Below are 24,003 nucleotides of genomic sequence, written 5' to 3' on the forward strand. Positions count from 1 at the left end.
GAGCGAGAGCCCACAAGTACGGGCACGTGAAAAGTATTTTCTGCCATGAAAGAACGACAGCCACTCTGCAGATGTGCGCCCTGCGGCCGTCCGGCAGCCAGCACCGCGAGCAGATTAGGCCAGCCCGGTCCCAGGGACAGGGAGCCCAGCCACTGAGGTGTGACGGGCAGGACTCATCCCACGGGCTGCTGCCGCCTGGCAAAGAGTGCTGCCACGCCGGGTGCTCTTCCTGCTCCATGTTCATTCCTGTGCCTGTGCTCAGAAAAGCTGTTGGGACTTCTAATTTGTGAATGCAGGAATCCAGGTTCCAAAGGTTTGGGAGAAAGTGCAGACAGCCTGTTCCTTCGGCAGATGTAGGTGTCTTACTGCACATTTGTGTCCTTTTGTAACGGTTTTGATGAGATCAAGCTAGACAAGCTTATGCCTTAGTATAAAGCAATGCTATTTGACAAAAGCAGCAGTGATGCAGCTGCAGCTCAAATCTAGAGTGTCCTCAGTAACAGTCTTCTATACCTCTGCGTGCCATGAACAGGCAACAAATAAAACCAGCAAACACAGAGCTCAGTGTTTGTTATTTCCAGCCCAGCACCTACACTTTTTAATTTTTACACTGGATAACTGTTTTTAGTTCTAAGTTCCACTGATTTTTCCCCTCTTCCTGTGCCTAAGTAATGGAGCATCAGGGCCAGGCCCTCCACAGGTAATTTTAAGAGTAGTGGTAACTTTCACGGGGTCAGGTCCCAGAGCCACTGTCAGCAGCCTTCAGCAGCCTTCCAAATGAAACACCTCTGTGGTGCAAGGGGCAGCGCAGCTTCCTGAACCGTTCGCCCTTCCCTATCTACACAATTAGCAGTTTTGCATGGTGTATTATTTTATCTGGAGTACCACGTCTGGCTCTGGGGCCCCCAGCGTAAGAAAGGCATGGTCCTGTTGGAGCCAGTCCAGAGGAAGCCACAAAGATGCCCAGAGTGCTGGAGCACCTCTGCTCTGGAGACAAACTGGGAGAGCTGGGGTTGTTCAGCCTGGAAAAGAGAAGGCTCTGGGAGACCTTACAGCAGCTTCCAGTGCCTAAAAAGAGGGCTACAAGAAATCTGGAGAGGGACTTGATACTAGGACATGTAGTTACAGGACCAGGGCTTCAAACTGGAAGAGGGTAGAATTATCTTAAACAGTAAGAAGAAATTCTTTATTATGGGGGTGCTGAGGCACTGGCACAGGGTGCCCAGAGAAGCTGTGGCTGCCCCATCCTTGACAGTGTTCAAGGCCAGGTTGGATGGGGCTTGGAGCAACCTGGTCTAGTGGAAGGTGTCCCTGCCTGTGGCAGGGGGTTGGAACTGGATGATCTTTAAGGTCCCTTCCAACCCAAACCATTCTATCATTCTATGGTAAAAATTACATTGGAGAGTTGTTTGAAATTGTGGTAAAGGAGATCAGATCATGGGACAAGCAGAAGAATTCAAGGAAGAGATCAGAAAAGACACACCTGTGTCTGGAAAGGAAGAATTATAGAATCAGATGGGAAAGTCAGGAAAGGGAGACGGTTGTGTTGAAAGTAGTCATTTGTTTTGGAAAGAAAGCTGCAAGATCTTATTAGGAAGACTATATAGAACAACTATAACTTATTTGGAAGCTATAGCAACTTAAACATTTAATTAAAAATAGGCTGTCTTGCATTACGTAGTGCATATGAGAAATCTGAAAAGCAAACTCATAGAAAAACCACCAGCTGCTAGATACATTTGCAGATTTCAAACTGACATAAATATGAGAACAGCCTGCAAAAGCTTAGTTTTTAAATTAGAGATGAAAGAAACCTATTAGCTTGCCCAGTGTATTCCCTTGCTGATTTTTCTTTTCCCTAGCATAACTTCTCCTGTGCTTTATCCTGTCTGCTGTCAAATGTCTCTGGGGGAAAGACTATTTTCTTAAATCTTTTCTCTCATGAGAACTGGCTAATGCATTCATTTTTCAGCATTAAAATTGAACAATGTTTAAATGTTTTTATTAGCATAATTCTGACTTTTCTTTTTAGCTCGCAGTCACAGAAGGAAAGTGCTGTACCAGACTCTGTAATGGAATATATTATATTTAAGAGTGTGATAGATCAGGGAAAGTGAATGGAAGAAGGTTTTCTAATGACTTTGCCAGCTTCTGATCACTAGTATTTTGCATGCTTATTACCAAGCACATCATATTTAAACTGAAAAATGGGAAATTAATTCTGAATATAAATAGTTGATAAACACATCTGCAGGTTAACAATGCACATTGTGCAGATATTTCCTGTGTTTATCCTGATTCATGCAGCATAGGAGGAATGTGTCAAAGGCAGGTCAATTTATGTCATTTTTTCCCTTCTATTAATGTTGCCTGCTGTGCAACTAATGATTTAATTCACAGCAAAGGGAACTGTTTCCTGGCAAAAGAAATAACAAAGTAAAAAAATACTCAGCTTGACCAAATTCCTCCTTGATAAGTTCACTGGATCTAACAAGGATAAGGCAAGATAAATTTGATTCCTTTGGTGATGGCTGTTTTGACAAGACTGTTCCGATTGTGTTTTCCCATTGCAAAGGAAAAGCAATTTACTTAGATTAAATTACGACTGCAAGATTAAATTGAATTTTGTTGTCAAAGTATAGAATTTATTCTCTGAAACAATTCACTAAGTGATGGCACGCAGTTTCATACTGTGATTGCAAATAGCTGTACAGTGATTGTAGGACTCTGCTATTAGTTTTCAGATTCTGTTCAAGTCAAAATTTATCAATTTAACATCTAAAATGACCTGTAGAAAACTCTCTAGTGAAGGTATTGCTCTCTTAAAGCTCAGGTGTTTGGCTTCTCAGAACAGTTTCTGGTATTAGCTTGACAAGTGTGAAAATGCCTTAAGGAGATGTGTTTCATCCCATAACTACATGACTACCCTGTGTTCTTCACTGTGTAGTCAGCATCTCACATAATGTTCCTCTTCCACTTCACCTGTAGCTGGAGTAATTGATTGACCCCCAAATTATGCTATTTTTTAATATCCCAAACTGAAAAAATTATGCTATGTACAGCACTTTTTTTCTACCTCTCTGTTCACATCCACCAGTCCTTTTTGCATCATATTCTTGTAGCACAGGGAGAAACACGGTGAGGATAATGCATAGAATAAAGTCATTCATCATGCATTACATTTCCAATTACACGTTTAGTATATTTTTCTTAGCAGGTGGTAATAGTACCTTCATTTCTTACATTTTAATCAAGACTCCAGCCTCTTTCATGACATTTAGCAGTTTCACAAATGTGTTTGAACAGTGTGAATTGTTTTCCTAAAAAGTAGTAATTGCAGTTGAATCCCTTATTTGACAGGGTAAGTATTACCTTCTGCAAGGGAGCTAGAGCTTTCTCTTAGCTACTTTGATAAAGCACTCAGCCTCTCTGTTCTGTGGGGGCTTAATGGCTTCCAGTGTTGACTCTCGGGCTGTGCACATCCAGAACATATCTCATGTAAGAGGGATTCAGAAGGTACTAGTCAAGGTCTTCTGTTATTCCAACCAGAAATCTACATTATCTTCTCCACATCACGGTTACTCTGGTTTGTGATAAGCAGAATAAGCACCAGTACTTACTTATACATTCAGTCTGTAAAGATGGAATGTGAAGAGGAAATCTGAGAAAAGGAAGATCCTAATTAATTCTGTATTGATCAAAATTAATGATTTGAATTTTGAACTCAAAATGCGTTTTTGGTGTGCAGTGCTGTCCAGCTTAACAGGTACTGGCTGCAGGAGTCACTAAGGGTAACACATTGCATAGCATTTTGCAAAATCAATCCACCACAATCTTCGTAGTAGTAAAGAAGTCTTAGAACAGGAAGTAAAGGACACAGATGTTTAGCTCCAAAGCTCCAGGTTTTGAACTTTTTACTTGATTCTTTGTAATGTCCATGGTACCCATGGTTGTGGATGTACATGCCTTGTAAAGGCCTTCCTTTCTGGATTACCCAACAGATGATTTTATCTGAGCAGCCATATAACACTCTCTGTGTGTCTTAAGTATTTACGACACCTTCAAGCTGGTTCCATGCAGGAGAAAACAATATTGCATCAATATTCTTTCTGTGCCTTGGAAGCAATGAAGTAGTTGAAGTATGATAATAGGACTTTGAACAAAATGGCAAGTAATTTACAATGCGTTTTCGTGTATGAGTTCTGTGAATTTCCTTGCAATGAGATTGCCACTTGGAAAGCACACCGGAGATATTTGTTATAGCTACACTGCAGCAAATGTCAAGATAGTGTATGTAGAAGTTTCTCGTCATTTTTGACTTGACTTGAAAGCGTTCCACAAAATTTCTAAAAGTTTGGCTGAGCCACTGACTGTTGGCAGTAGCAATACGAAAGTAGACAGAGTAATGTACTGCATATTTGATTTAATAAAAGCAGTCAGTTTAGCTTCTGTTCCTCTCCAGTAGTAAAAACATGTGTCCAGTCCAAGGATAATAAATAATTTGAAACTATCTTTTATCTTTAGAGAATAAGGACCAAATTTATTGCCTGTGATTTCCTCACCGAGTGGTTATACAAGTAAGTTAATCATGGCTTTTACTATTAATTATGCTTGATGAATCAAAGGCATTAATTTGCCAATCGAATAGTTGAAATCTAAATTAATATGAGTTGTTTTCTTCTCTTTTCTTTCTTTTTTTTTTTTTTTTTTTTTTATCTCTATCAGCAACAACCCAAAGAGGAAAGATGAGTCATTCACAGAATTCTTTTCCATTCCTTTTGTTAAGGACTGGCTAAAGGACCAGTAAGTTATCACAATACTCAGAGTAACCTTTTCTCCTTTTACTCTTTTTCCCCTGGTAGTCCAAAAAAGTAGTAGAGCTTTGATGTGTTACAGTTGTGCCCTCTAAATACCCCTTTACTTTGTGAAACAAAGGAATATGTGATACTCTCTAACTTGGTAGTGAATGAATTACAAGGTGTTTTGTACCAGAATTGTTCACAGATAAATTAGCTTAAAATGCCTAAATATTTTAACTGTAGATTGTATAGCATTTGAGTAGTCTGGTAGTATTATGAATATCTTTGTTCTAAGGAACAAAGCTGTGTTTTCAGTGCTGCTTCCTACTATGGAAGTCTTTGAGGATACGCAGTCTAGAAATTCTTCCTTTAACTGTAAGCAGCTGTTTTAAAAATACCTGCAGTAATCCTTGGTGTCAGGGTACGTTTCTGCAGACATTTATGACTCTGCATCTGAGAAATGAACTTGTTTTGACAGCCTCAATCAATATTCTTCATTATTCCTGTGGAATCAAACTACACAGTAGTTTTGAAAGAAATGGTACTGTCTTTGAGACTGTTTTGTTTTAAAATGGAATTGTTGTATGAGAAGTAAATAGTCCACAGTGAGAGGATAAGAAAATTACAGAGGCCAGATTTAAAGAAAATTTTCGATTTGAAAACTTACTTGGAGGCTAGGTTGGTGGTCAGTGAAAACTTAAGATGTTAATACCTTTGTAGGAGTGTTTACTTCATTACACTGTGTAAGCGGAAATTGGGCTTTCTTGAACTCCTGACCTGTGAAACTTAGAACTTTGATTCACTGATCCAGCAAGAGGAAAGCTCCTTGACATTCACAGGTCTTTGGAGATAAGCTGGTAGCTGTGGCATGAGCAGTTAACTTTGACTATCTTAGAGGTAGTCATGTGATCAAAGTTGGGTAGGAAGTTCCTGCAGTAAGAGATGGGCATCTCTGGAAAACAACCCATTTCATCTCAAACGATACCTTCAGGTACCTGCTACTGCATTGTACTGTCCAGCCACTGCTGTTCAAACCTACCACTGGTGGGACATTTCTCATTTTCCTTCTGTAGATAACTAGGTCTTGCCAACAAGATTCCAGATAAAGGAAGAGAAGTTTGTGGTTTGGAAACTGATTATGAACTGTGGTGAGGTTGTCATACTCATTTCTTAAGCATACTGAAGAACCATCAGTAAGGCAGTTTTGATACCACTGAATTGAATGAATATTTGTACCTAAGATAAATCAAAGATAGCAGTTTTATAAGCATTTCTTTTGGAAGTAAAGCTGACCAAAATCTCTCCTTGTTCTCTCCTGTTCTTCACCCCGACCTGCTTGTAGGCAACCTAATCTGTGTGGTTGGATGCGTGGTTTTTCTGATCAGGGACCTACTCTGAGTTAGGCATCTGTCTGCCAAAACATGTGAGGAGGTTTTGCATAGCTATTTAAAATATAGATAATTTCTCCACTCTGGTTCACCTGGGAGTATGACAAACCTTCGTATTGGCACAAAGGAAGGATTAAAATGAAGGGCTCAGGGCAAGGTGAAGAGAACAAATGAGCTGCTAAGATATAGAGGTGGTAGAAGGAATTGCTTAAGTCAGCTTTGCCAACAAGAGAAATACACTGTGGAATCACAGCCTGAATGACTCATAGCTTCTGTTAGTACTTGTGCTCCTAAATAACGTAGTGACAGCTCCACAAGGACACTGAAGTGTCAAAGGCCTGCTTAAATTGATACACACTTGATCTTAAATCCTGTAAACAAGTAGACCTTTAAAAATAACAATTAAAATTATTAAAACCTAACTTTTTGTGGAAATACCTTAAAATTACAGATTTCTTAACAAATATTGCTTGTAAAGTAAGCAATTAGAGCATATGAAAGCTTGCAATACTAAATAACAATAAAAATGGGAGAATTTATCATTATGTCCTCCTGGATAGGTGATAAATAGTTTATTATTGTATCCTTCCAAGTATCACATTTAAAATGCAATTAATTTTATGCTTTTTTATTGTAATTTCCATTTTTATTTGTAAAAGAGTTTGCTTTTTTTATCAGAATTTATGAATATGTAAGAGACAATATGCTAAAGTGTGCTGGTCAAGTTTTGATGGGAAATAGCCTTATTCCAACTGTTTAGATGGTGTAATTAAGAAGAAGAAGTAAAAAGCATTGCTGTAATATTAAGGGGTAAACCCTTGTGTTGCTTTTTCAGTTACTTGTCTAAATTTGGAAAGCATTCTGTGAAGTCTGTTAAATAGGAATACATTTCTAGGCTGTGTTAAAATAGGGTGTATCAGAGCAAAGTGGTCTTCATGCTTAAAAAAAAAGAAAGAAAACAAAACCATAAAAACTCAAGAGAAATAATTTTTTGTTCTGTCAGAGATCCAGCTTTTTTTTTTTTTTCTTAATATATTCCATACTTCACTATGACTTTTTTTGGCTCTCCTCCAGTGCCTCCAGTTTTTTCTTTGAAGCTCAATTCTTTTTTAAAGAATAATCAAAGCCACAGTCTTATTACCCCCACTCTCTGTATTCTGTGTTTCTAAATGAGATCTTGCAGCCTACTTTTCCTTTATAAGGAGACCCAAATGCTGTATTGGTTTCCAGAATTTGAAATGCAAACATGGCACCTTTAGAAGCTGGGTACTGTAGGTGAAGGAGCTTGTAAAATTTGGATTTCCTTCCAGCTTTAGTATTTATAGTAATTGCAGTGCCATCAGTAAATAAAAGCCTCAGTATAGTTAACCTTGTGTCCACTGGGGTCTGTGAGCTACCAGCAGTACTGACAAAATTTTATATCCCTTGGGAATTCTTGATTCCTGAAGCAGATTTCAAAAGCCTGGAAGGAGCAGCCTCAACACCCACTGGTAATCTACATTTCACATACAGAACACAAAACATTCCTGTTGTCTAAAAGGGCAGCTGGACCTTTCAGAGGACAAGAAACTGGAGTTTAACAAGAAACTAACAAGTTTTTTGGGGAACTGGCTGAGGTACATACTGGTGCCCCTATTCCTACATTGAAGCCTGGTGATACAGCCAATTAGAGCCGTGAATGTTTTGTACTCCTATAAATATGCTAATGAGCAACACAGTTGCCTTTTGTCAGCATTTTCCAGTGGTGTTTCTGGTTCAATAGCAGTGAAGCTCAGCGCAAGTATCCAAGCTCTATGTACTGAATAGGGAAAGAGTGATTTGTGTTTATGCCCTCATTCCCCTTAAATTTTACTTTTCTGGCATAGTTAGACTGAGTCTTCGTTCTGAGTATCACAGGAGTATCACTGTCCATCTTTAGTGTATTAATGAAAGAAATATGAACAATAAAAAATAGTTCCACTGCTCTGAAAGAGAGTGATAGCATAAAAGTCTACTGTCATGTGAATTTACTAATATGGCAGAATTATTCAAGCTCACCTTCAAACCTTTACATTCAGTGAAAGAGAATGGTGTATGGATCTAGGTTAGGAATAAGCATAAGTATTTTCCTAGCTGTTGAAGGTTAGTCTTTGGATGCATATTTTACAGGGTTACAGGAACTGAAGGTGTGCTTTATAAATAAACATTCATACACCAAAATTGTTCAGCTGTATTTTCTCATTTTCTGTATAGAGGTATTCACTTGATACTCAGTTCCGAAGGACACATTTCCTGGTTTACTTTGTGTCTGCTAAAACAAATGCGCAGATACAGAGAAAACAAAATTGTCATGGCTTTAATGAAGTGGACAGCTAAAATAAATATATATATCTGTGTATATAAAGTTATTAATCAATCTCACATAGTGGCTTTTTGCCAAATATTTGTATATTCACATATATACATTGATCCCCCTCCCATTTTAATTAGGGATGTCTGCTGGTCTCAGCTGTCTTTACAGTTGACTTCATTGTCAGTTCTCAGATGGCCAGTAGTTGTAATTTTGCATGGATGACTGCTTGCTTTCTTTCCATAATGTGCTCAGTTTCTACAAGCTTTGCTTTCTGCGCACTGCTGTATTTCACTAGTTTGTCTCTAAACCAACCATGTTTAGAGTATATTTGTTTCACATTGGTTTTTTTTCTTTCATTTTCTTCAATAATTTGAGCTTTAATTTCCTTTATTTTTTTTTGGGGGGGGGGGGAGGGATGGTATGCAGCACATTTAGTTGCAATAACAGAAAAGTCCAACAAATATGTCTGTATGGATGTTAGTCTGTGTGGATCCAAGAAGTATTGTAATTATGGCTATGGGGCAGGATTTGAGTTAATGAAGGAGAAATTTTTGACTTAAAACCCTACCCTACAACTGTGTGTTGGAAAATTGCATGAAGTTACTGTATAAAATATTTATATTGTGTAATGGGTTTACATGGTTGAGGTTCTGTGGCTCAAATCCTGATGCACTGATGAAACTTGCTTTAATTTATGTAAAGATTGTCAAAATGGCAATGAGAAAATTGAAAATATATTAGTGGTTTGTGCCATCTTCTTAATGTTGCTGTTAGAGCAGTAAGTGGAGGTTATTCTTCCTGCTGTTAGCTTTTCATGTTTACAGGATACAAGGTCTGATCTAAAGTACACAAACACAGATGGAAATTTGCCCCTTAACATGAGTGGACTTTGGAATAGTTCCATGTTTGATTTCCTTCAGTCCGGGACCACAAACACTCTTACAGACTATATAAATACTGGAACTCCAAAAGAGAAAATTAAGGCAGCACACTGTGACTTGCGAAATATGTAGCAAGTATGCAAGGAGAGCTGAGTTTTATCATTAAAATGGGTAAGTTCTCCCGAAGTAAAAAGCATACTGAGAGGCAAGAAAGCTACTATAATTTTCAGACAGAAATGAAGACAAAAGATTCTTGCTCTGCCACTATTTTGGCGTGTTCTCACTACTAAGACTTCTTGCTGTGCTTCCTCTAATTCCTCTCACATTCTTACTGTTGTTCACCTGTTCTGCCTCATTCCCCTGTTATATGACTCTGCCTCCCCAGTTAGCAGCTTTGTCATGTTAATTCCGCACTATCTTTTCTTTTTACCATGTCTTTTCTTCATTATGAAAAGGTAAACAAGTGTTTTTAGAGGTCTGTATGTGTTAACAGTTGTATGCATATTATCACTATGACCACTTTGATAATATTCTGAGTGTAATTTTATGGTTTTATTATACTGTAATATTTTGAATCTTCAGGGGAAGGGGGAAAGTTTGTGGGTTTTGATCGGTGTTGTGAGGTTGGTTTTTTTTTTAGAATTGTGGCTGAGACAGAAATGAAACAGGAAATTTGTTTGTTCGGAGTATACAGCCGTTGTATTTGGGGATATTCAAAGTACAGAAGTGTTTTCAAAAGACCAGGAAAGCAGTGGAGGATGCAGAGGATGGAGGGGGCAAAAGGGGTCAAAGTACATTTTTTTAATTCTTCATTTAGCTATTGACAGTATAAAGGAGCTTTTATTTGGAGGTGATAGAGAAGAGTTCAGGCAGGTACCAGGAGTCACACTTCAAAATGTCTGCTCCTTTGCACTTCCTTTCTAGAAGGTTAAACTTGGTTATTTTTACAATGCTTCAAAAATGTACCCTTCATATAATGCACAAAATTGTTTTCTTATATATTGTAAGATACGTTTTTCTCCAAATACTTTTCTGTTATTCTAGTGCAGTTAGCATACTGCAGAAGAAAAACAGTAATTTCTTTCTGACTGTTGAATAGTTGTATTAATTCTTAAAATGTTACAAAGAAAGGTCTCAGTTCGCACTCAGTTTTACCTGAGAAAATGTTCTGCATGTATTTATTAAGTGTCTGGGGGAATGTTTCCTGTAAAGCTGTGAGGCTCCTACAGTGATAGTATAATGTGTGATTAACATGTCTAATTGGTTTCGAACAGGTCAGATAAATCAGTACTTCAGTGTCTGACTGTTTATGAACCATGTTTTTCCTGCTTTTTGGATGAATGATCTTAATAGCATCTGCAGGCAGAGATTTTGAAATATGTATTTTCAATCAAAACAATACTTTTTCATTGTTCTGCACATTTGCAACTCTGGATTAGGCATTGTAAGAAGAAGTCTTAATGAAGTCAGGTGCTGCTATAGTATTTCTAGATTCTCTGGCAGAAAATATGAAAGAAAATAACTTTGAAAAATTTCCAGAACTTTTTTGGTTGTTCAGACCAGCATGTGAATTTTTGGAGTACTTTCAAGCCATAGACTTTATCAGAGGAGATACACAGATCACCATGTCATTTACTTGCATCTCCTATATTTATCCCTGTTCTTTGGTCAGTTCTTGTGTCTTTTAGATTATGAGTTTTGCAGTGACTCTGTCATTGCCTGTGTTCACACATGATATAAATATTCAAGATCAATAATCATCACAGTCAAATTAAAGGTGAAGTGGTTGTTGCTGTTTAATATGGCAGTAGCTGTCGTATTGAAACTTAGAGGCCTCCAGAAGGCCTGATCATTGTAATTCAGTTTGCTTCACTATTTCTAGAGACAAGCTGTCTGAAAACAGAGAGAAACCCTGGGCATTCATGGGCTGTGCCTGGATATCCCACTGTCACACACACACCATCCACCCCAGGCACTGATGCTTTCCATAGCTGGCACAGTGGTCCTGTAGCAGCTTGCTGTGAGGCTGGTGGTTAAATTTAGTGGTTGTCTGTTACTGTGAGGGAATAGATTCGAATAAAATGAGCAATTATGAAATCCTGAATTACAAATAATGAAAATTTTGCTCGATTAATGTTTTTCTTGTATTTCCTTTTCAAGATAAAAATCAGACCTATCTGTCAGATACATTGGGAATTTAATGACAATTGGGTGTTCTGGACATTACTGTGTAAAATTAGTGACTGTATACAGTGCCTGTCAGCGTGGCTATGAACCCCAAGAGGTTAACTTCTCTATTTTGGTGACAAGATAATGGAGGGTCTTTCCCCCCCTCCCTTTTTGAGAATTCACTGAGAAACCCAACTGCTGCCCATGAGGAAATCAGGTATACATCTTCAATAAAAAACCTTTTCAATACCTCATACATTTATTTAATCCAAGTCTTTTGTCTATCTTTTGGGTGCCACATCCCACCTGCATAATGTAACATAATTAGTAAGTATCTTACACAGTCAGGATCTGTGCAAGTTTGTTCAGAAAGCAAGAAACAGCTTTCCTCTGCTTGGTATCTGCTTTATTCAGAGTTGGTAAAATACAGTAATAAGGAAAAATCATTTTACTGATGCTCTTTTACATCATTTAACTTACATTAAACAGTATAGCAGATATATATATATCTAAAAATAGGTATCAACGTGTTTAATGCATGGACTTTTAAGATGGTGCATAATGAAAGACTAAACAGGCAGAATATAGTTAGTGTCAGTTTTAATCTTTGGAGGCATACAGCTGGCTTCTGCCACAAATGATACATTCCCTCTTTTCCTAGTTCACCGCTGAGGGGTGATTGCTTCTGCTCAGATTCTATTTTTATTTGACCCCAAGCCAATTGCGTATATTCTCTCAGACAAAACTGGACCTGGCATGACTTCTCTCTTTAAAGCTGCCCTGTTGAAATGATTGATATTTACTGGTGACTGTCATACTGAAAACTAAGTCCTGTTCTTGCCTCATTGTTATATTAGTTTCTCAAATTTAGTGTTAGATTATAAACTAGATATTTTTCTAATTTGAAAATGAAAGCAAGTGAATGCTTGAGTCAGCCTTGCAGGCCAAGAGACTTCTCAGCTTGTTCTTTGGAGATGTGCTCATTCACAGAGAAAGTTCAATGTCTTTGATGTAACTGCTGTAAAATATGTAGGTCTTTCTGTGACTTTCCTGCTCAAAGTTTTGATTTTCAAAAAGATCAAAAATAGAATAGAGGATGAAAAGCCTATCAGGTAAACCAGTACAGCCCAACTTTGTATTTTTAAGTCTGATCGTAGGAAGCCGTTAGCTTTGCTTGTCCAGCACTTCAGATTCCCTTGAGCAGTAGAAATGCTAATTAATGTTCACAGGGCTAAAACTGTTTAGCTTAATAGAGAGACTTCTTTTTATTTTTGCCTTATTTCTACTCTTCCAAAAAGACCAAGGTTTTCTTTCACATTAAAATAAATGTAGGCCAAAACCCAGCTGACATGATGATGAGACCAATTTAGCTGAGTACACAGACTAAAATGGTGCAGTCAGTGTAGCATTAGATAATAGTTAAGATTGTGCCCTAAGTTGAAATGCTCCTTCACTGAAGACAAGCTCTAAGAGCAAGATGTCAGAGAGCACAGGAAGCTTACCAGGGTACAGACTAATGTGAATGAAATTAAGTGAAGGGAAAATGTAAGCTGTCAAGTCTCCTAGCTTGAGCTGTAATATACTGTAAAAGAAATTTCCAAAAGAAATGGCAGAAGAAATGTTTTACCCAGAAAGTGTAAGACTGCATAAATAGCTTGCTAAATAGTGGTCATAACAGTATATCTTTAGATATATCTTTTATAGTATATATATGGTAAATAACATTTCTGCATTGGTTGCATGTGTCTGTAGATGATTGCTGCATCCAGGTTCATAAGTTTGTGTTCAACCTGTTTCCCATACAAAGAAGAGTCGCTCTTAGCAGCCCTTCTAATCCTGTGCTAAGTCTAGTGTTCATAACAGGTATTTTCGTGAGTTGCAACATTATTGCCCTATAGTTCATTAGCTTCAAATTACATTTATTATGAAAGAAACTTCATCAATTAATTTCATCTTGTCCTTTCCAACGGATGCTTTCTGATCATTGTGTGGGAAAAAAATCAACATCCATAGAACATGGCTTTTGGGAAGCAGGATTTGTTACAGTGATTTGAGGTTTTGTTAGTGATGGCTGAATTGTAATTATAGTTTAGAATGTTTCCCATTAAAATTGGTAGTGACAGAATCAGCAAACATGTTTCCCAATTACTGTAAATTTTGACTGAAAATTCTTGACTTCACATATGTATTGCTTTCTCTTATCCCCAAATAATGTGTATATTAGAAGTAAAATTTCAGTATTTTAAGAACTCATTTAGACATTTCTAAACGTGGACCCATGCTTATGCAGTTATGATAATCATTACATTTTGGGTGCATTTTAATTTTTAGTGAAATCATACTGTAAATTAATGTACTAAAATGTATTTACATTCCATGTATTTAATAATTGTTACAAGCATTTATGTCATGAGGCTGTTCATTGTTTGTGTGCACACTAAAACCTCCTCTGCTTTTGAAATAAATGGCACGTTTACTTCTCTTGCCCTTCTCCCACTGCCACCTCAAACTTTACTGTAATAGTTGGAACTTGAAATCCATGTAGAAGAATAAGAAAGATTACACCTCTTGATATGCTATTTACTTATTATTATTTTAAAGAAGAAATGGTTGTAGTAGACATAACATAGAATATATTTTTAAAGGAGATATTCTTTGCACATTTTATCTTTGGAGCAGTAAGAAATTGTATCTTTCAAGCTCCTGAATAACCTTTCTTCTATTTTTTTGTAAAATATGCTGTTAGGGAAGAAAGTATTTTACATTTATAGGCTGTCTGATTACAAAGCATGTATTTTTTTTTTAAGTCCTAGACGACCAATTCCTCTCTCTCTCCTTCTATCAGAAGAAGAAGCAAGCATAGTAATTCAGTCCTTCTGGAGAGGTTATCGGGTAAGAGTAATCTATAATTATTTTGCTTGATGTTGAAAACTGTAGAACTGTGAAGGCCCCAGGGAAAATCCTTACATAAATTTTAAGTAGGGGATACTATAAATAGCTGCTGAGACCCCCCATGGTTCATTGGCTTTGTATGTTGCTTTGCCTTATGCCTAGTGACTACAATTTTTTCACTGACATTTTTGCTGATGCAGTCTCACTGTTTTCCTCAACAACAGAAAATCCACAGAAATTTGGTTTTCAAAAATGCAATTAACAGTGATCAACTTTAGGTTTTTTTAATTATTTCTTTCAAAATCTTTGGCTTGTTGCTAAAGGATGAAGTGTTAACTTTGCTTCATGCAGGGGTATGTGAGTGAGTGAGTATATGAGAAGGTGCACAAAGGAGGATTGGTGGGGTCTGTTAAGAAATAAAAGCATACAGAAACAAAGGAAAAAGAAATTGAGACCAGTAATGAGACAGGAGATGTAGGAAAGGCATGAACTTTTATTCAAGGAAAGGGAAAACAAAGTGGTACTAGTAGTATAACACTAAGAAAATCCTTATTTAAGGGGACAAGCAAGATGCATAAAATAAATACAAAGAAAATGGGCTAATGCGTTCTTGTGGAGGGTAACAGCCATGCTAACCCCGGGGTACAAAATAAATTACTTTGAAAATCCTGAACAGATTTTATCAAATACTTCTTTGAAAGGCTCTAACACCTTCAGGCCTTGGAAAGAAATTGACTTGAAATTCAGGTGACACTGGTGACAAAGAAATGTCTTTTGACTGCCTTTATCAAACTTTATGCTTGTAAATAGCCTTCAGTGATAGCAGTAATTTCATTGTGATGGACAGTGAGACACCTCTGTCTGTCTGTTAGGTGTTCTTTAAGTAACAATCAGTATAAAACACTGCTAAGTTCTTCTTTACTGCTTTTAACAAGCATGAATATATGAGTGGATACATAATGTGCCATGCAACTAAAGATGATAAAATACCTTGAAATGATCTTCTTGACTGATAGATTTGTGTGATGCTCTCTGCTGTTTCATTTTCCTTTCTTTTTCTTATTTTAAAGCAGAGATGGCATTGATACTAACATTAATTAGCACTGACAGCCTCACTGCAGGCATCCTTACAGCGGTGTATTGCAAAGGCAGCCATTATGCAGTAACAGTTATGTTTGCTGAACAGTGCAAGGTTGCTCAGATACCCTGTGCTTCTACCAAAGCTTCTGAAGGACACTGTCCTTCCTTGTTATATATATTAACGTCAGAATTTTCACAGTACTATTTATCATTCTAAACGAGTTCCCAGAAATGAGAAACTGTACAATAAAAAGGAGGAGACAGAGAAAATAATTCAGACTATAAAATTAGCTGTGAAATGGTTTAGCTAATTAGAGCTGACAGAACTCGGTGTTTTAAAAATTTAACTTTAAATTAAAATAAAGACTATAAAACAAAAATCATTAGTAACAAATTACTACATAGGGCCATGTGTTATGCCTGAGCTTGTAAATTAAGAGAACACGAAGCTTAAACAGCATTTCAACACATTAATGATAAAGTATATTATGAAAATTCACCAAAGAATTCAAATATTTTGCTTTTAAAATAAATAGCTCTGTCAGCTAACAGGGATTTACTGTGGCAATAACTGAACACTTACTTACAAGTATGCCCTTTTGCATTCTAAGGGTATTATTGTGTCAATATTTTAAGCTCTTTTTCTGAAGTTTTTCATTAAACCTTATTTTATAATTTAGAGAATTTGGAACTTTTAAACACTATTATAAAAATAAAAAATTATACATTATAATAATATTGAATAATTAAACGCAAGCACGCATACATTTTTTACATGGTACTGTGATAAAGGAACAGTGTATTGTGCTTCATTATTGGTCTTCTCCAGACCAATCATCAGTGTTCCAGGCCAAAATACAGGTCTTACATAGCTGCAGTTGGAAATGAGTACTTCAATTGTTCAAAAATGTTATATTTAGACACAGAGGTGGTAATATCTCTATCTTTCTGCCTCTTCTGCTACTGACAGTTGCATGTTCCATAAGCATTGCCTTAACCCTTTCCTGTGCAGATAAACTGACTCCATGCAATAGGAAATGACGAGTTTTATAAAGGCATAAATTACAGTATAACAGAAACAAAAGTGTCTTGCAAGCCTAAAGAAACTCTCCTGGGTTGGGGATTGTATTTTATTTTTGAAAATAGTATCTGAAAATAGATAATAGTATTTGAAAATAGAAAATGGGTTTTTGAGAACTTTGTATAACTTTTATAGAAGATAATACAGAACTCTATTAGTATAATGGGATATTATTAGAGGCCTCAGAGGTATCTGATGGCCAAGTCACTGAGCAGAAGTCTTGCCTGGCGTTATTGATCATGTAACCTTTCTGCTCTGCCAGCACACTGTCTGAAACATAGCAAGTTATCTTCTAAATGGATTAAAAATTGCTGTGGGAGTCAGCTACTATCTATTGCATTCCCACCTGCACCACAAAGGAGAAATTCTGGGTGGAAATAATATATCTGATGATAAATAATTTATATTGTTTTCTTTTATTTCTTTTTTTAACTAGTGAAAAACCATATCCTGCTCTTTTGCTCTGTAGGTATCTTGGGAAAGTCGAAGAAAAGCAGAGTGTAATGGAGTAGGGTAGTAGAGTTCAAGTCACAGAGCAAACCCATTACCTTACCATGGAAGAATAAAATAAATACAAGAAAATTTCTACAAAAATAAGTAGTCAGTTTCCCAAGAATAAGAATGTGTTCAGGAGGCCTTAAGCTTATTGCTGCTTGTTTCTACCACGTTGTTCAACTCCAGACTGAATTATTAGGGCATTAAGTCCTAAAACATAATGACATTTTACTTATATAACATTTAGAAAAAAACCCACCAGAAACGGCATTTTTAATAATTCTATTATAATTTGAATATGAGTTTAAAAGAATAATCACTAACCAATGTCTAAGCTAATTTTAGCATGTCCCTTGCCCACCATTTTCAGGACAGTATCTATTGTGGATTTTAGCTCCAGCACAGAGGTAGTAACTGTGTGAATGCCGATGTAGACAACAGGCAACATACTGCTAATTAATCAAATCCTGCTTAGAACGAGTTGAAGTAGCAGAGTGGTAAAAGCTGCTGATGTAAAGCTTGCTCTTTCTTACATTAGTAGGATCTACGCTAGTACAAAAGCAATAATAGAAGAATTCAACTTAAATCTTAAATGGAGTCAAGGCCTGTGACTATTGTCATTTTATGTAGAAGCGGAATTATGCCCTTCATAGAGAGAGTGACTGACAAAGAATAGATATCATGTAATGCATTCCAATTACTTTAAATAACAGATTAATGGCTCTCCTGTTTGTGAAAATTGTATAGCTGGGCTTGTCAGTAAGCCTATTTGCAGCTGATAGCAGGTGTGAATCAGTTTGCTGGAATAAATTTCCTGCTGTATGACCTTTCATGCTCCTTTGCTCCTCTATTATGTTGGTCAGTGGGTTGGTTTTACAGTGTTGTGGTTTTCTAAAGGCACAAATACCCTTTAGCATAATGCTTTAAATTTTAATTAACTCAAAGAATAGAGTACCTCACTGCAATCACATTCTCAGGAGTCCTTTGTAATCAAAATGATCCCCTAATTGGCATATTTATGTTTTCAATAGGCTTTGTCAGTTTTGTGGGCTTTATTTCTGTGCAAGTTGAAAACTGTAAACCCCTGGGACTATGCTTTTCTACCAGGCCCAGAAAAAAAAAAGGATGAATGTCATGTATTTGCCCAGTCACAGCCCCATAGAAAAAATTGTATGATCCTCTTGGGTAGCATGAATGTATATGATTTTACTAGCATCTTCTGTTTTCCTTTTCACAGGTCCGCTGTGACAGTGAAGTACAAGAGCTACGTCAGTGGCAAAAGAAGTTGAGAGAGGAGAAAAACATTGTTAAGGTAGTGAAAGAATTCTGGACTATTCAGGAAGCCAAAGGTAAGTGAATTGTGTATTTTTTTATTATTTTTTTTTTACATTGTGTTGTTTTTTTGTACTTTAAGGTGCATAATAAAATAGGACACACAGAAGAGAATGTCTGATGGAAATGGCTGGCTGTTTCCATACTACTTATTCTGAGTTAGTTGCCTGCATGGCTGAAAGTAGCAATGAAAATGCAGTACAGGTCCAAAACTCAGTGATTTCAGAGGACTATGACAGCATGCTAGCACAGTATTTTGTAGGGCAGGATCAGACCTCTACCAGCTACACAACGTGGAAATGCTGATTTTTACCAGATGGGTTATAGTACAGTTTTTCTGAACTGTGGGATTTCAATCTAGTAAATGTTCTACTGGCATTTTCCTGTAGTTATTTATAGCAGGAGTTAGCCCGTACAGTTCTAAAAAAAGAAAGCAAACCCAAACAACCCAATATAATTGCCAAGGGAAATGAAAACAGATTGGTTTAAGAACCAGCACCATAGTATGTTCCCATTTGCCCTGATTGTGGACAAGGCTTTACTGGCAGAGCCAAATTTATCATGCACTTAGGCACAGAGGTGTAATTATGATTATTTGCACAGTCTCTTTGTCTGCTGCTGCAGGAGGATTCACTAGCTCCTCAGCCAGTCTGCTTTTTATCAGCCTCTGTGGACTGGACTGTGACATGATGCATGTAGGATGTCAACTATACACCAATAGATGGAGGTGGGAAGAGGTTATTCAGCTGTACTGTTCATGTGTTGAAGAGAGGGAAAATTATGTTGTACCAGTCACCACTGTGAGGTCTGATGGGACTGTTGTAGATGTGTGCTCAGATGGTCAGCCTTTGCCCTGAACTACATACGAGCATTCGGAGTAGTTTCATGGAATCAAGAGGATCAAACTGGGAGCTGCCAAAAGGGTTGATCCCACTCTGTAGCTCTTGCGTCAGTTTTAGTGATTGTGTACCTGCACCATGGGTTTTGATCAGTGACAGTTTTGGTACGGAGCAGGTTAGTTTTCCACTGTGCTGTTGCCACATGATCTCCGTATCTAACATAAAGGAGAAAGTGAACTGGGGAGAGAGAAGCATAGTTGCTTCCAGCAGCCCACAGCTTGGTTAAATTGCTCAGAATATGAGAAGGTATTCTTGTATATTTGTTCCTGGCTTAGGAAGAGCCAATCTCCAGGTGACTAGCAGGAGTTGATTATAATGTTGATTTTTTTTAAAGAATAAATAAATAGATCTGGTTTTGAAGATTTGAAAACAGTGGATTCAGACTTACTATGATAAAATTAATCTCATTATAGATTTGAAAAATACAAGCCAAATTCTTCTCTTTGTAATACGTGTTTAATTCTGTCAGTGTTAATGGTTGAAAAAAGCATTCCTGAGGGTGATGATAGAAGTTGACCTTACAGGCTTCATAATGAATTTTAAATTATGTCAAAATGTTGCAGCTAAGAAAGGGAGGTGCTAAGGGTGGAGTGGACTGTGTCAGTTGGCAGTTGAATTGATTAAAATACCCTCCAGTCCCTGAAGAAATTTAGTCTTTACATACATTCTGTTTATAAATTGTATATTGTGTTGGAGAGTAATGTAGTGGTAAGGTTTCTTTTGCCATCTTTGCCAGTTGTTTTAAAAGGAAAAACAAATTTCCTTTTAATCACTCTCATAGAGCTTTGCTGTCATCAGATCAATTACTTTAGGACTGTAGGACACACAGCTGTTTTTCCACTTCAAAGAAACTTGTAAAATTGCCCTTTTTCCATTTTTTTTTCTTAAACCAGTACAGTTTATATTCCTTGTATCACATTAGCATTCAGTATTATCACATTGTTTCTGTAATTCTTTAACTGTGCTCTGCTAAGTTAATTTAAGAGTATCCATACATAAAATAGCTTTGGGGCCCAGACAGATGGCTCTTTGGAAACAGCTGTACTAGTTTGAAAAGTTACTGTCCAGAGGTTTTCATTATCAATCTCGGCTGTGATGCCACAATTAATTTTGTTAGTGCTCCAGCTGCTCCTATTTCTGCTATTATTATTCTGCTCTTTATTAATGTTGTTAAACCCCATTTCATGGTAAAGTCAGCAAGGTTAGCTTAAACTGTTTTCAGCAGTGGTTTCATCTAACCCAGCTGACTTTGTGCTAAAGTGGATTGGGAGCACTCATAATGAATAGCATAACACCACTACTTCTTAACCTGTTGTTATATACATTTGGTTAAACTGAATTAATTGAATTTAATCCCCTTCAAGTAAATCACTGAGCTCTTCTCATGAAGCAGACAAAGCATTTATTGTTACTAAACATTCAGATGTCACAAATAAAGCATTAAGATTCATGATCAAAAGAAAAAGAAGAAAAATGTTTTTAAATAGGTACAACAATTTATTATAAAGTAAAATACATTGAGAGTAACAGTGAAATATCTCTTAAATTCGTATATGAGTCTAACCCTGTTTATTAGATGCTGTAAACAGTGTCAAATCTGACTGTAGGGGATGAATGGTGAGCTGCCAAATAGCTTTTAGAAAATGCTGACTTGGGCAGTAATGTGATTCTATTGACACTACTAGAAATATCAGCATACCTTTCGTGAAAATATCAGCCAAAGACTTGGATAATGTGAGCTAACCGATTCTGCTTTGTTGTGGCTTTCAGCACAATGCTGTGTAGACCTTATTTCAAGGGTATGTTTGAGGCAAAGACTTATAATTTTACGAAAGTATGTTTGTATAATCTTGACCAGTCTGACACTTAAAAAGGATATGAAGAGGAAGTTAAAAATAAACTCATTGTAATTAACAAATACAAAGGCACTTGGCTAATTTTTCTGGTTTCAGCAATTGTGTTAAAGCATGTTCATTATTATTGAAACAAATAGTGAAGTTTTAGTTTTCATTAGGTTTTTCTTCAAGTAAGGACCAGTTTGATTTCTGTTGGGCAGCTAAGGCAATCTAGCAGCTTTTCCCGGAAAAAGGCAGCCCTGTGCTTCCTTGGCCAAGGCTTCTGCCATCCTTTCCTTTTCTTGGCACTAGCAATCATGGCTTCACGGTGAGTTGGTTCAGCGGATCTGACAAAGAACTGCTCCTCAGTTCCGGTCTGCTGCCCCTCGGGTTAGTTTTCTGCTGGATCAGCCTGACAAACTGGCTTGCTCAATAATGACACAGTCCTTACATCCACTGTAAGAGAAATACTGCAACAGTAAACAGAGGGAAGGCAAACTGCCCATTTGTGATGTCCAGTCACTTTCAGATCAGCTAATCTGGCCTGTGCCTGTTGTGTCATGTGAAACCATACCCTACATGGTGTGGCTGCTTAGTTTGGTAGGCTGGGTATAATGTAGCCTCATATAAACCACTGATCCTCCCCCTGATTCACAGTGTGTTTAAAGTGTAACATTTATTTTCTTTCTTTGTAATTCTTTCACTGTATCTTTTACGCTATGTATTACTCGTTTCAGAAAGTGTCCTAGGATAGGAAGTATGAAAACTCTGCATGAAAATTCTAAGTACCATTTTGCAAGGACTGTTGACCTCTTTAGTGCATATGCCTGCCAAATTTCTTTTTGAGTGCCAAGAAGGAGGTGTGTTTCTTTCAGCCTTTACCTAAGATCATAAAGCTACAACATTCTTAGCTGACATTTTGTTTGCTATAATGCTCCAGAGCTGTAACTTCACATTCCACAAAGCGATCTATATTTAAGGTGTGATAGTCCTTACTCTTCACAGTTTCAGACTGAAAATGTAGAGAGAAGCATAGCACTACAGACTCAGTTTAGTGGCTCACAGCTTTAGACTTGTAGGGAGAGAGCATTCTCCCCAATATAGCACAGCTAATGGGATAAATTTGTTCCAGAATATTTTACAGATCTTTAAAAATAAAAAATACTACCTTTTACAGAAAGCACAGTCAATAAAGAACAGGCTGCAGAGCATGGTTTTTTTTTTTTATTTTTTCTGAGATTATGTCATTTCTGATTTTATTATTCCTATTTGCTGAAATTACTTTAATGTAAATGTATGTAACCTGCATGTTGAGATTATGTTTTCCTATTTGGCAGGATGTGGCACAGGGGCATGCACATCGCAAGATCTGCTTTTGGTTTCATGCAGCTGATGTTCTACCATGAGATTGCTTAGGAGAACTCTTCCCAGCGTGCATTTATCTAGGGCTGTCCGTATCAATTCTGTCAGTATCTGCACCCTAAACCATCCATTTGTAACTGAACATAATTTCCTGCAGCTGGCTTTCTAGCTGGTATCCCACATAGCTCCAGCTGTATTTTTCCTCTCATGTTTCCAAGAAGAAACATTTGGGTTTTTGTTAATGACCTGGTTAATTTGTTTTGTACCTCCCTGCAGTGGACAGAACCCATCTAGCCATGATTCTGAGTGGTGTGTTATGCGGATGCAGTACTGCTGAGACATCACTGGAAATGAAAAATGCCTGTCCTACAATGAAAGGAATTTGAAAATATTTGAACTTTTAAATGAAAATACCTAAATCTTCATTCATCACTTACGTGAACAAAACACTCTCCTGACACTGTTACAATGATTATTTCTTTGCTGGTGTGCTGTGGAAAGGCTGTTGGTTCTGTAGACGCTGTCTAGTACTTTCAGCTATTTTGTTTCCTAAGGGCTTTCTTTTCTTCTTCTTACCTGTTTAAAGTTTGCAAAATTTTATTTGTAAAAAGCACTGTTCTTAGTATAAGAAATAAATATTCCTGGCTTTATGGCAAAACCAATTGTGACCCTCTTAGCTAGCAGTTCTTACAGATCAACTATAGCCTTGGCTTTGCAAGGTACTTCTGTAACAGTAAATGTACACAGTGTGTGGAAAATCTAGTTAAACCAGACTGAGGCAGAAAGTAATCTTCACAGCAGGTGGGGGGTGTGTGTGTGTGTGTGTGTGATTTCCAGATACAGGAGGGAATATTCTTTTACATTCCATTTGATTTTCCAGCTGTACTACTCCTTTGGCAGTAGAAGCTACTACTCACATAGACTGAAGAGATTTTACAAATGGTTTTTTGGTAGAATCTTTTCCTTTGGGAAGATGCGACCAGCAACATGCTGTTCTGTCACAGGAAAATCCTTGAAAATATGAATGAGATTGCAGATAAAGGGGAGAACAGGCTGCATATTTTAGGAGCACTAGAGCAGGAACAGATGCATACTGTCAAGAAGCAACGAAATACAGTCAGTCGCTCCTTATGCAGCTGTGATGTGTCTCCACCTGAATTATGAGGAAGGATTCGAAAGCTAAATATGCTTACCAAGCTGAACAGAGGAAGTCTGGTCTACACCCTTATGAAGGATGGCTGCATGTAATTGTAGCAAAGTAAATAATCATATCACATCAAAGCAGAATGAATTGAGGAAGGGAAAAACATTTAATTCAGTACCCAGAACAAATAGGCTACACTGTAAAACTTCTTGGAATTCATTCCATAAACAAATAAACATGAGTGTAGTCACATGCTGTAATAGATCCTTACTAATGGGGCCATAAATGAAGTTACAGTCACATGCATGTTTGAA

The 24,003-nt window shown here is 37.1% G+C and overlaps 1 protein-coding gene across 6 annotated transcripts in view; it reads left to right on the forward strand.

The window, feature by feature from the left end:
• Positions 1 to 24,003, forward strand: part of IQCK (IQ motif containing K) — a 48,643-nt gene that overhangs the window by 8,129 nt on the left and 16,511 nt on the right. For 4 of the 6 annotated variants that reach the window (XM_065684267.1, XM_065684270.1, XM_065684271.1 and 1 more), the window contains 5 exons: positions 4,525 to 4,577; positions 4,726 to 4,803; positions 14,377 to 14,461; positions 18,355 to 18,466; positions 22,822 to 23,207. In XM_065684267.1, coding sequence (XP_065540339.1) covers positions 4,525 to 4,577; positions 4,726 to 4,803; positions 14,377 to 14,461; positions 18,355 to 18,466; positions 22,822 to 22,931 — 438 coding nt within the window. In that variant the 3' untranslated portion in view covers positions 22,932 to 23,207. Of the gene's footprint in view, positions 1 to 4,524; positions 4,578 to 4,725; positions 4,804 to 14,376; positions 14,462 to 18,354; positions 18,467 to 22,520; positions 23,208 to 24,003 lie in introns of those variants that run through there. The other 2 variants (XM_065684268.1, XM_065684269.1) reach the window with 2 other exon arrangements.

This window comes from Lathamus discolor, chromosome 6, assembly GCF_037157495.1.
Source record: "Lathamus discolor isolate bLatDis1 chromosome 6, bLatDis1.hap1, whole genome shotgun sequence".
Taxonomy (NCBI): domain Eukaryota; kingdom Metazoa; phylum Chordata; class Aves; order Psittaciformes; family Psittacidae; genus Lathamus; species Lathamus discolor.